The sequence below is a fragment of the Tribolium castaneum genome, chromosome 7, assembly GCF_031307605.1.
Source record: "Tribolium castaneum strain GA2 chromosome 7, icTriCast1.1, whole genome shotgun sequence".
In the NCBI taxonomy this organism is placed as follows: domain Eukaryota; kingdom Metazoa; phylum Arthropoda; class Insecta; order Coleoptera; family Tenebrionidae; genus Tribolium; species Tribolium castaneum.
Genome location: NC_087400.1, coordinates 420,477 through 433,025, shown reverse-complemented (window position 1 = coordinate 433,025; position 12,549 = coordinate 420,477). Strand labels below are relative to the sequence as shown.

General features: G+C 40.7%; 4 protein-coding genes across 4 annotated transcripts; 3 read left to right on the top strand and 1 right to left on the bottom strand.

The window, feature by feature from the left end:
* The first annotated feature begins 1,399 nt into the window (after nucleotides 1-1,399).
* On the top strand, nucleotides 1,400-3,541 carry Nmd3 (Nonsense-mediated mRNA 3). Its single transcript, XM_962057.5, has 6 exons — nucleotides 1,400-1,772; nucleotides 1,819-2,348; nucleotides 2,403-2,696; nucleotides 2,749-3,016; nucleotides 3,071-3,247; nucleotides 3,298-3,541. The coding sequence occupies exons 1-6, from the start codon at nucleotides 1,723-1,725 to the stop codon at nucleotides 3,488-3,490; spliced, it is 1,512 nt and encodes a 503-aa protein (XP_967150.1). The 5' UTR covers nucleotides 1,400-1,722; the 3' UTR covers nucleotides 3,491-3,541.
* A 1,515-nt stretch (nucleotides 3,542-5,056) lies between these two features.
* Nucleotides 5,057-7,491, top strand: LOC655418 (sphingomyelin phosphodiesterase). The gene is made up of 9 exons (XM_008200665.3): nucleotides 5,057-5,248; nucleotides 5,306-5,586; nucleotides 5,643-6,029; nucleotides 6,077-6,252; nucleotides 6,297-6,488; nucleotides 6,537-6,707; nucleotides 6,754-6,934; nucleotides 6,982-7,172; nucleotides 7,217-7,491. Exons 1-9 carry the CDS (start codon nucleotides 5,176-5,178, stop codon nucleotides 7,368-7,370), a joined length of 1,806 nt encoding a protein of 601 aa, XP_008198887.1. The 5' UTR covers nucleotides 5,057-5,175; the 3' UTR covers nucleotides 7,371-7,491.
* LOC655335 (ubiquinol-cytochrome-c reductase complex assembly factor 1) lies at nucleotides 7,360-8,434 on the bottom strand. Its single transcript, XM_064357840.1, has 5 exons — nucleotides 8,274-8,434; nucleotides 8,051-8,221; nucleotides 7,755-7,997; nucleotides 7,510-7,704; nucleotides 7,360-7,460 (listed from the first exon to the last, which is right to left on the bottom strand). Exons 1-5 carry the CDS (start codon nucleotides 8,319-8,321, stop codon nucleotides 7,386-7,388), a joined length of 732 nt encoding a protein of 243 aa, XP_064213910.1. The 5' UTR covers nucleotides 8,322-8,434; the 3' UTR covers nucleotides 7,360-7,385.
* A 142-nt stretch (nucleotides 8,435-8,576) lies between these two features.
* Nucleotides 8,577-11,152, top strand: LOC655254 (zinc finger protein 57). Its single transcript, XM_961783.5, has 2 exons — nucleotides 8,577-9,033; nucleotides 9,080-11,152. The coding sequence occupies exons 1-2, from the start codon at nucleotides 8,882-8,884 to the stop codon at nucleotides 10,941-10,943; spliced, it is 2,016 nt and encodes a 671-aa protein (XP_966876.3). The 5' UTR covers nucleotides 8,577-8,881; the 3' UTR covers nucleotides 10,944-11,152.
* Nucleotides 11,153-12,549: the final 1,397 nt, after the last annotated feature.

The following is a 12,549-nucleotide window of genomic DNA, read 5'->3' as shown; positions in this document are numbered from 1 at the left end:
ATTCGAGCGAAGTAAACACGTGTTTGGGAAATTAGATATTCATCTTGAGATTAACAACGATAAAAACAACCAGTCACAACAATTAAATAAGAAAAAAAATTAATTATCAAAATTTTGAAAAATCAATTTTTGTCCCATTTTTTTTTTCTCACAATTATGTCAAAGAGACAGGAAATGATAGATAACACGCAAAAAACGAATACAAGCAAGTGGGGTAAAAAGTCGATAATAATAATTGATTTTGTAGTTTTTTACCCCTGACAGCTAGGCAACCATGTCGGCAAAAGTGCGCGCATGGTGCTTTTCTACAGCCAAGTTCACATCAGGAAAAACATCATTCCGCAAACTTTTTTTTCACCCTCTTTATATCCTTCAATTTTTTTTATTTTTGCAGGAGATTAAGCCCTTTGATAGGGCCTTCGACTGTAAAAAAATCATGTTCGGACAAACACCCCTTGGGACCTTAATGAATTTTTTAAGATTTCCAGATTTCGCAAACTTTATTTTTTTTCACCCTGTTTATATCCTTCATTTTTTTTTATTTTTGCAGGAGAATAAGCCCTTCGATAGGGCCTTCGACTGTAAAAAAATCATGTTCGGACAAACACCCCTTGGGACCTTAATGAATTTTTAAAGATTTTTTAAGATTTCCAGATTTCGCAAACTTTATTTTTTTTCACCCTGTTTATATCCTTCAATTTTTTTTATTTTTGCAGGAGAATAAGCCCTTCGATAGGGCCTTCGACTGTAAAAAAATCATGTTCGGACAAACACCCCTTGGGACCTTAATGAATTTTTAAAGATTCTTTAAGATTTCCTGATTTCGCAAACTTTATTTTTTTTCACCCTGTTTATATCCTTCAATTTTTTTTATTTTTGCAGGAGAATAAGCCCTTCGATAGGGCCTTCGACTGTAAAAAAATCATGTTCGGACAAACACCCCTTGGGACCTTAATGAATTTTTAAAGATTCTTTAAGATTTCCTGATTTCGCAAACTTTATTTTTTTTCACCCTGTTTATATCCTTCAATTTTTTTTATTTTTGCAGGAGATTAAGCCCTTTGATAGAGCCTTCCACTGAAAAAAATATTATGTTTAGACAAACACCCCTGGGCGCCTTAACAAATTTTTTTAACTCAGTTTGCAAAATTGAGAAATTTTATAAAAAATTAAAAAATTCGTTAAGGTACCAAGGGGTGTTTGTCCAAACATGATTTTTTCACAGTCGAAGGCCCTATCAAAGGGCCTAATCTCCTGTAAAAATAAAAGAAATTGCAGGATATAAAGGGGGTGAAAAAAAATCAGTTTGCATTGCTTGAATATGCAAATAAAAAATGCAGAAATTAAATGCAGTTAAGTTTTAATTTGTAATAGAAACACATTAGAATTGTCAGGAGATGTTATATGCAAGTCAGCGTAACAGCTTATTGAAGTTTTTACAATGATTTACGATTATTTTGATAATTTTCCTGGTGTGAACTTTTTTGGTACATTAGGCAACCAACAATTACAACACTGGGCAAAGTGGCCCTAAATCAATCAAAAATTGCCAAAAAAAAACAAAAACGCGGGCATTATCATAATTAACCCCAAAAAACACCGTTTAATTGCACTTTTCATACAAAAAAATCAAATTTTGTGTATTATTGACATTTGACAGTGGTCAACTTGTCAAAAATTTGTGGTTAGGTGCAAGCACATGTGTCACAAATTCCACCCAAAATGGAATATATAACGGAGCTGCCGCCCCCCGAAGCCCCAAAAAACAAAATGTAAGCCCCTTTACACCCCCACGCGCGCCTGACCCCCCTTTTCCAGTCTGTGCTGCGAATGCGGTACCCCCATCGAGCCCAACCCCTCGAACATGTGCGTGCCTTGCCTCCGCACCAAAGTCGACATCACTGAAGGCATCCCCAAACAGGTCACTCTGCAGTTCTGTCGCGGCTGCGAGCGCTACTACAGCCCCCCGTCCGAATGGACCCACTGTGTGCTCGAATCAAAAGAATTACTTTCATTATGTTTGAAAAAACTGAAAGGTTTGAGTCGGGTTAAGTTGGTCGACGCTGGCTTTGTCTGGACCGAACCCCACTCCAAACGCATCAAAGTCAAGCTAAGGGTGCACGGAGAAGTGCTCGGTGGGGCTGTGCTGGAGCAGGTGTTTATCGTTGATTACGTGGTCAGTCACCACATGTGCGATGACTGTCACCGGTCGGAAGCCCAGAACTTCTGGCGGGCTTTGGTGCAAGTGAGACAAAAGGCCGAGAATAAAAAAACGTTCTATTATCTGGAGCAGCTGATTTTGAAGCATAAGGCGCACGATAACACCCTGGGGATTAAACCGATTCATGGTATTTTTCGTTTTTTCGTTTGGTTTTAGAGAAATTGCTGATTTTTTTTTGTAGATGGGCTTGATTTTTTCTACGCCACTGAGGCCCACGCCCGGAAAATGGTCGATTTCCTTGCCGCCATGCTCCCGTGCAAATACAATCATTCGAAAAAACTAATCTCGCATGATATTCACAGCAACTTGTACAATTACAAATTCACATATTCGGTGGAAATCGTTCCGGTGTCGAAAGACAGTTTGGTGTGTTTGCCCAAAAAACTGACGCAACAATTGGGCGGGATTTCCCCCATTTGTCTGGTGTACAGGGTTACCAACTCGCTGCATTTGATCGACCCATCAAGGGCGCAAAGTAGTCTCCTCATTCATTTGTTTTACATCTTCTAGTGAATTTTTTTTTCAAGTTGCCGAAATAAATAGCACTGTTTATTGGCGCTCTCCGTTCAATGCCATCTGTAATCCGAAACAACTGGTCGAGTACGTGGTTATGGACATTGAGCCGATTATGGATAAAGACCGTAAGACTTTCCCGGGACAGGGGGCTATTTCAAATAAGCATGTCTTGTCGGATATTTGGGTCGTCAGAGCGTCTGAATTGGGGGTTAGCGACAATACAATACACACAAGGACACACTTGGGGCACGTGTTGAAACCAGGCGACTATGTTTTGGGGTTGGTTAAGTTCCCGACTGTTGATTGAATAAATTTCCAATTAAAAATTTTCAGTTATAATCTTGAAGACAGTAACATAAATGATGGAAATTTTGATAAATTGGACAAGAACAGTGTCCCTGATGTTGTTTTGGTGAAGAAATATTACGATAGGAGTGAGAGGAAGAGGAGGAGAGTGTGGAAGTTGAAACACATGGCTCAGGAAGAGACGGCGTTGATCACCGATAACAGGTATTTGATTGGTTTCCAATTCTCTAGCAATGTTCTTCTTTTGTTTCCAGGGATTATAACGAGTTTTTGGACGATTTGGAGGAAGATCCCGATTTGCGCCAAAACATTAATATTTTTAAGGATAATACGAAGCAAATTCCCATCGATTCGGGTGATGATGTTGATGAGAATGTTCCAAGGATAACATTGGCGGAAATGTTGGACGATTTGGTTATTGACGATGTTGAAATGTCCGAAGTTTGATTACAGGAACCTGTAATTTCTAAGTTATGATTTGATAAACCAGGCTTGCAATTTTTCGTATTATTCTATTGACCTGATTGCTTTTAAACAGTTATCCCAAAAAATAGTACGGCAGAGTAAAATGCAGTAAAAGCAGTTTACTAATTACTTGGAAAAAAATGCAGAAATGTTATTTAAAGTTTAAAATTTGTGCTTCGTTCCGTATTTTTCAAAACGCTGGGAATGCGGTTAAAGATACAAGAACACTTTGAAGGTTCAGAAAATATGAGTAAAAAAACTGAAAATTTTAAATCTCGTGAAAAGTTGGTATAATACAGAAAATGAGCCGCTGAATTCAATGGAACAAACCGCATTGCTCTACGACTTTTAGTTTTCGAGTTATGAATTTTTTTAATGAATAAAATTTTTCACTATGACAAATGGCTACCCTAAATTTAGGCAAAAATTTTTAAACTTTTAATTCTTGTGAAAAACTGATATATTATGTAAAATGAGCCGTAGAATTCAACCGAACAAACCGCATTGCTCTACGACTTTTAGTTTTTTTTTTATGAATTTTTTTAGTGAAAAACTTTGATCGCCTCTGTAGCCGGAACCGTTGCCCGGAGCGGCTCCGGGTTTGGTCGAAAAAATAGCTAAAATTAAGCGCTATCAGATGTTTTTTTGTTCGTTGCTCTAAGTCTTACAGTTTCCGAGAAAAACGCAAAAAAATGTTTCCATTTTCACTTTTTTTCAATTTTCAACCGCCAATTACGGCCAAACTATTAAAGATATCGAGAAACGGTAAAATGGAGGACAACCGGAATAAAAAACTCTACAAATTGGCATAGGACTCAAGGCGATATCTCGCAAAAAATTTTTCAATTTTCAAACGCCGATTACGGCCAAACTAAAAGAGTTAGGAGAAAACGCTTTTTTAGATCGGAAAGAGCACATCAAAATCTATAAGATAGAATCGGTTTTATTTGATTTTGAGACACTTTAAAAATTGACCGATTTTAAGGGGGGGGGGGGGGGTTTGTGGACTTTTAACAACTTTTGTGGGTTGTTAAGACATGTAGAAGTCCATAAAAATTTACTGGAGTGAGTTTAAAAAAAATTTTTTTTCACCTCTTTGAAGTTAAGTGTATTATTACTCAGGAAATTTTAGCAAAAAAATTAAAAATTTTAAATCTCGTGAAAAGTTGGTATAATACAGAAAATGAGCCGCTGAATTCAATGGAACAAACCGCATTGCTCTACGACTTTTAGTTTTCGAGTTATGAATTTTTTTAATGAATAAAATTTGGACTTTTTTAAAGGAAATTTAATTCTCTACAACTTTCCTCTGAACATTTTTCTTGTATCTGTAACAGTATTCGCAGCGTTTTGAAAAATATGGGGCAGAATGCAAACTTTGATGCTCTATCTGCCTGTATTTTCTTTATTCGCCTTATGCTAACCGTTATTAAATTACAACAATTTTTATAAATTTATTGCTCTGAAAACTTGGACGGTAATGGAACAAGTGCGCCTCTGGCGACATTAATGGGGACGTTTTATTTGTCATATTTGTTTACCATAGATATTTACAAATATTCCAAATATGTTGCTATGGCTCCTATCTCAATACCCTATGACATGACTACTGATTAGCTACACATTCAAAGTCCTCCCAGTCTCGCATCAAACTTCCTGACACAAAAATGCAGACTTCAATTCTATTAATTTTATTATTTAACGTTTTATTCGTATTTTGTCGCAACCATCAGCATACCGGTAAGTCCGAAATAATCACATTATATAAACCAAAAAAAAAATCTTAAACCTTGACAGAAATACCGCAAATAATTTCCCATGGCGTCCAAACACTACAAACGACCCAAACCCTACCCCACAGTCTCACATCGGCCGTCAAAAACCTAACAAAAATTCCAGACCCAAAACTGGCAAATGACATTTTTTGTCAAAGCTGCGAACTAGTCTTCAACCAAATTATCGAATACAGACGAGGAGGCGCAAATAAAGACTCAATGATTTCATATTTCCAAAAACTGTGCCGCCTTTTCACCGACTGGGGGCCCGTAGCGTGTGACGGTTACATAAATATTGAAATAGTAAAGTCGCAAAACAATTTACAAAAAAAAAAAAAACTCAAAACTATCATTTCCAGGACACTGTTCTTTACATCATCGACAATAAAAAAGACTTGACCGGATTCCGAATCTGCGCCATCGCCTTCCAGCAAAAAACGTGCAAAGACCCCAATTTGAAAAAATGGTCCGTTGCGATACCACCCCAGCCCCAGCCCGGGAATCCCCCGAAAATTCACCACAATCACGCAACACCGCTGAAACTCCTCCACTTGACCGACTTCCACTACGACCCGTTGTACCAAGCTGGGAGCAACGCCGCCTGTGATTTACCCCTCTGTTGCCAACAATCGAACGGCCCCCCGGTAAAACCCCCAAACGCGGCTGGTTTTTGGGGGGATTACCGCGTCTGCGACACACCTTGGTATTCCATTACCAACCTTACAGCCCATCTCACGCAAAATCACGTAATTCGAGAAAATCCCCAAATTTGGGCTTCACACCCTGGTTTTAGGCCACCTTTGATTTGGTTTACTACACGGGCGATATAATCAGTCACCGGTCTTGGGCCACCACCAAAGACCACAACGTCGAAGCTGTTCAAAAAATCTTCAAGTTGTTCAAGGACACGTTCAATGCCACCCCTGTTTATCCGATTTTGGGCAACCATGAGCCGCATCCGACCGATTTGTTAGTGCTTTAATGTTGGTAACACGACTTTACGTTTTTTTCAGTTATTCCCCGGACGGTGTCAGTCCGAAAATTTCAACGCAGTGGGTGTTTGATTTAATGGCGGCCGAGTGGGCACGATGGTTGCCGAACGACACGAGCGCCACTATCAAAGCCGGCGGTTACTACACGGTTTTGGTGAAACCCAAGTTCAGGATTGTGGCGCTCAATAGCAACGTTTGTTTCATCAGCAATTTGTAAAAACTATCCAATAGAAAAAAAATAATAACGTATGATAATTCCAGATGGTTGTTGTACGACGATAATGATCCCTACGACCAACTCAAATGGTTGGTACAAGTGTTAACTGAAGCCGAGAAAAACGGTGAAAAAGTACACATTTTATCGCACATTCCTCCAGGCGAAATTTTGTGTCTCCAACGGTGGTCGAACCAATTTCACAAAATAGTCAATCGGTAAATTATCAAGTGAGCTTAAGCTTCGAACTGTCATTTTCACCAGATTTGCGCCAATCATAGTGGGCCAATTCAACGGCCACACCCACTTGGACGAGCTCCGCCTTTTCCGCGATACCAACAATACGAGAAAAATCGTCAATGTTGCCTACAATGCGGGCAGTTTTACCACCTTTGTCGGGTACAACCCCAACTATAGGACGTACGAAATCGACCAAAATGACTACGTAATCGCCTTTTGTTCTATCAACTTGACATAACCACCATTTTCCAGAGCGTGCTAGATTATGACCACTACACGTTTAACCTAACAAAAGCCAATCAAGACCGAAATAAGACCCCTGATTGGTTCAAACTGTACTCGTTTAAAGAAGCCTACGGTTTGAAAAACACAAGTTACGCCAGTTTGGCCGATATGTTAGACCGCATGGCGAAAAATCACACAATGATGCAACAATATTTCAGGTTTTTTTTTAGCAATTGTTTGTCGTTTGTTACAATTTTTGTAGGTTTCAAGGGCGTGACAGTGCCCCCGCAATGGCCCCCGGTTGTAATACCAACTGTGAGGCTAAACTGCGCTGCGCTATCACCGCAGTTGAAGCCGACCAAGCGATTCAGTGCCAACAACTTAGGAAAAAACAAAAAAAATCAATCAAACACTGATACTATTTATTTTAACTATTTATCTAACGGAGTCCAGTCGAACTTGGCACTCGTCAGACTCTCCGTTGGCAAGTGGTCCAAAAGTCGCATCTAATAATAAATAAAAAATAGAGAAAAGTAAGCGAGTCGTTAGAATCACCTGTTTTCGCACATATTTGACTAGGATTTCCAACGATCGGGGGTCCACATCCCCCTGTTGGTACAACCGCCTCCACAGAGCCCCCGCTAGGACAGTGTCGTCCCGTTGCAGCCCCTCGTCGTATGCAATCAAGGCGGCTTGCAGCTGCTCAGAGAGCTCCTTGACCTGTTCGCGGGCCACAGACGGGTTACTTAACTACAATTAGCGCAAATTAAAAAAAAAATTACAAAAGTTGGCCAAACAACCGCCCCCAGTTGTTTAATCCTTTGCCCAACGTCATTCCAAAGCGCCTCGACTAGGAAATTCCTCAAGTGGCGCCCGTCCTCACCCTCTGCCATCACCCGCGCCGAAATCATCCAAATGTGCAGTTCGGTGATAACGAACCACGAGTAAAACGTATCAGACATGTCCAACTCTTCAAAAAAACTGATATAATTGACCCGATCTGCGATGTGTTCGTAGAGGAAGTAGGCCGCTGCCATCAATCGCTAAAAAGGGCTAATTTGGCCAAATCGGGCAAACACTTGGCGGGATTAATTACCGTTTTGTTCACGTTAAAAAAGGAGATTTTTTTCAAAATTTTTTTAACCAAACCGTCCTCCTTATGCAATTGTTTGGCACCAACGGTGGACATTTGGCGGACGTGAGCCCCCGTGTGGTGGAAACTTTGCGAATTAACGCCCAATTTGCGGGTTTCCAAGTTTAGAGACCTCTGAAATTTTTGAGGTTAGGTTGCAAAATTGGACGATTAAGTCCGGAAATACCTTGATAATGCCCCGAAGGGCGCCCTGGTATAGCCTCGCCACGTTCATTGCAGTTAAAAGGGTGAAACAAGGGCAAAATTACAAAATTCGTGAGGTGACAGCAATGACATAACTGTCAAAAGTGAGGTTAGGTGGGAGAATTTTCCCAAAACTGTTCGTATTTATTTATTTAAAAGTTTGTTTATTAAACAAATCATTCTAAGGCGTGGAGTAACATCAAAATTTTAATAATTGTGGGATTTTTCCGAACGGTTGGACCCGCCTTGTCATTTTCCGATAATAATTATCAAAAAATTGGTCCCAAGCAAACAAGTTATTAATTACGCATTATCGTTGTGTTAGATAAATGTTTAAACAATGTGAAGATTGTGGCATTCGAATGTGGCGGTCTTTTCGGCCAATCAAAAACGACAGATGGCGCTCCGCTTTATTTATTTTTTAATAAACAAGATTAATAAAAAATCGTAAAAAAAACACCCTGAGTGGTTGTGTTGCACGAAAAAGGGAAATACGATGATTAAGTGGCCAAAACCGTGTAAAAGCAACAAAAACCTGTGACGAAATCGTAAAAATAGTGTGCCGATTGACAGCTAAAGAAATAAATAAAAATGAGCATAGAAAATGAACAAAACTACGACTACAGTAACATTTTCGTGAAGACGGAGAAGCTCAGCGATACGGAAATCGAGTGTGAGGAGGAAATCCCCGATTGTGATATAATCAAAGTAGAAATAAAGGAGGAATCCCCGGACGACCCCAGGTAACTTGATTCAAGTTACAATACGTTGTTAAAACCGGCTTTGCAGTTTTTTGAGCCCTGAGGAGCCCCCCGAAAGTGAATTAATCCCCACTGTGAAAACTGAGCCCGAAAGTGAGCTCAAGAACTTCCACTGCACGCTATGCCCGTTCAAAACGAAATGGAAAAACAGCCTTCGGGGCCACATGAAAATCCACAGCTCGCCCGAATTCGTGAAACTGTACCGTTGCCGAAAATGCGCCTACAAAACCAAATGGAAAAACTATCTCGCCAAACACACGCGCATTCACAGCGCCCCCGATTGCCTGGACATGTACAAATGTACAACGTGCAGCTTCCAGACCAAGTGGAAGACCAGTCTCAAGATGCACGAGTCGATTCATTCGATCAAAGACACGAACTTGAAGATTTACAAGTGCACCAAGTGCCCGTTCGAGTCCAACTGGAAGCAGTACTTGAACCGCCACATCAAGTCACACTTGCCCGAGAGCTTGCAAAAGCACAAATGCCCCGAGTGTAGCTTCCAAACCAAATGGAAGCAATACTTGAAGGAACATATGAAGATACACTCAGCTCCTAACACCGTCAAGCAATACCAGTGCGAGAAATGCCAGTTTAGCACCCGCTGGAAGCAGTATTTCAAAGAGCACGTCAAGCGGCATACTTCGCCCAAAAAAACCAAAAGTCACAAATGCACCGAGTGTATCTTTGAAGCCGACTCGAAAGTCACCCTCGCGCGCCACTTGCACAAAGTCCACGATATCGTAGACAAAATCGAGTATTTCCAGTGCTCCGAGTGCATGTTTAAGACCAGATGGAAGCAGTACTTGAAGCGCCACATCAAGCTCCACGACGAGACCGCTAGTTACAAGTGCCCCGAATGCCCGTTCGAAACCCGGTGGAAGAACAGTCTGATCGGCCACCAAACCGTCCACAGCCAGGCCAAACCCACGGCACTCTTCCACTGCACCGTGTGCCCCTTCCAGACCAAGTGGAAGAACAGTCTCGCCGGGCACATGGCCATCCACAGCCCCCTCGACCCGTCGAAAATGCACCAATGCCCCTCATGCCCCTTCCAATCCCGCTCGAAAACCTACCTAAAACGCCACATCAAAATCCACACCGGCGAGCACGAGGAGACGTTCTCATGCCCCCAATGCCCCTTCCAAACCAAATGGAAGCAGTACTTCAAAGAGCACGTCAAGAAACACGCCCCGGACCAAAGCCCGCTCTTCAAATGCCCGGAGTGCGAGTTCACCAGCAAGTGGAAGCAGTACTTCCGGGAGCACGTCAAGAAGCACCAGAACCCGGAGCTGTTGAAGCAGTACGCGTGCGAGGAGTGCGACTTCACCACCACCTGGCGCAAGTGCTACCGGGAGCATGTCAAGCAGCACAGCACGCCCGATAAGGTGTACAAGTGCACCAGTTGCAAGTTCAAGACCAAGTGGAGGCAGTACTTCCGCGAGCACGTCAAGAAGCACCAAAACCCCGATCTGGTCAAGCTGTACAAGTGCACGATCTGCTCGTTTATCACCATCTGGAAGCAGTATTTTAAGGAGCATGTCGAGCGACACAACTCCACGCAGATTTATAAGTGTGCCAAGTGCGAGTACGAGGGCGAGTCGAGGTATTTCCTGGCCAAGCACGTGAAGGAGGCGCATTGCCAGGCGGAGGTGAAGACGTACAAGTGCGAGAAGTGCGGCTTCACGACCAAGTGGAAGGAGAGCATCAAGTCGCATCTGAGGGTGCACTCGAATTCGAAAACTGCCAAGATTTATAAGTGTGCGGTTTGTATGTTTGATACCAAGTGGAAGAGTAGTTTCAACTCGCACATGAAGATGGTGCATAGTAAACCAGAGGTGCAGAAGAAGTATAATACGAGGCGGAGCAAGACTGGAGAAGAGTGCAATTGAAAGGAAAGAAGGCTCATATGAATATAATGTTGATGTTTTTAAAATTATATTTAAGAATCTCTATGTTAGGGTCATATCGTTCGTGTTAATCTTATATACTCTGCTGGCTTGTAACCCAACACTATTAGGAGAGAACAATAATTGCTGTATCTACTTTTTATTTTAAAGATTTTATTTACAATGTGACAATAGAAATATTCATTTTAAAACGTGTCTTATTTGCTGACTACGGACTATTCGGAAATAAAATTAACTAGACGCCCTCTGGTGATGACTTTTGAACTATGTCGAAAACAGTAAAGAAATTTTCGTAATGCCACATTTAACTGACATTTAATTAATTGTTCAACAATTTTGCGTGTATAGTGTTAATTACTTACAATAGAAAGAATTACTTTAAAAGTACGTGGTGGTAAATACTAGCGTTGACTTTGGTTCTGTAGTTTTTCGTGGTATAAAGTGTTTATTGTTGGAACTTGAAAGTGGATAAAAAGTGAAAAATATTTAAATTTTGATTACAAAGTGTTATCAAACAGTTGTCTAATTAAAGATTATAAGTAATGGATCACAGCGAACACAAAGTTTGGCTCAAGAAACCAATAAATTAGTGAAGTGTTATGAATTTTAGGTTAGAATTTTCCACTGAAAAAATCATGAAATGCTGCGGTAAATCTACAAAACTACAATAAAGATTAACAACTGCTGATACATTTAAACGTAAATTATGCCAAAAGGTAGGCTTTTCAATGTCTTCATAATAATTTTCCAATAAAGAAAGTGAACCAAACAGTCATTCGTTATTCGTGTTTTCCTCGTCATCTCTCATTTGTCAACATAAGTTTCTTGCATCAAAGATTCAATAATCATTCCGCATAGGCAATGTAATAATTGTGAAGTCCCAAAATTCGTACAACGCTCAAAATATCCGAATAAACATTTTCCCGCCATTTATGGTTACTGTTTTCGACCTAGCTCAGTGGCGCCCCCAACGGTAATTTTACTTCCGAATTAGTAGGAGACAAAATCGCACCCAAAGGTGTAGTACGGCCAGGTGGAAATGAGGGCGCTTCGAGCGTTATGTCTCGGTGCCTAATACTAATGACGTGGAAAAATGCACAAATGTTGAGCTTTGCATTCTCAACAAAGTCAGAAAAACTAACGATTAAAATTGTCATGACAAACATGAGAAAAAAATTTTTTAATATTTAAAATTTGCGCTTCGTCCCGTATTTTTCAAAACGCTGCCAAGATACGAGAAAAACGTTAAGAGGAAAGTTGTAGAGAATTAAATTTGCTTTAAAAAAGTCCGCGGGACCGTAGCTTTATCTCCAACGGTTTAGGCCCTAAAGACGCTCAAGCCACGATTTACCGGTGGTCAAGTATGGGAAAGTGAATTTATAGCCAAACCGTTGGAGATGGAAATATGGTGTCGCGGACTTTTTTGTAGCAAATTTAATTCTCTACAATTTTGTTCCTTACACTTTTTCTGTATCTTTAACCGTTTTCGCAGCGTTTTACTAAATAGGCGACGGTGCCCAAAAAATTATCGCTTGGAATTATCAATTTGCAAACGCAGCGAATACGGTTCAAGATACAAAAAAGTGAA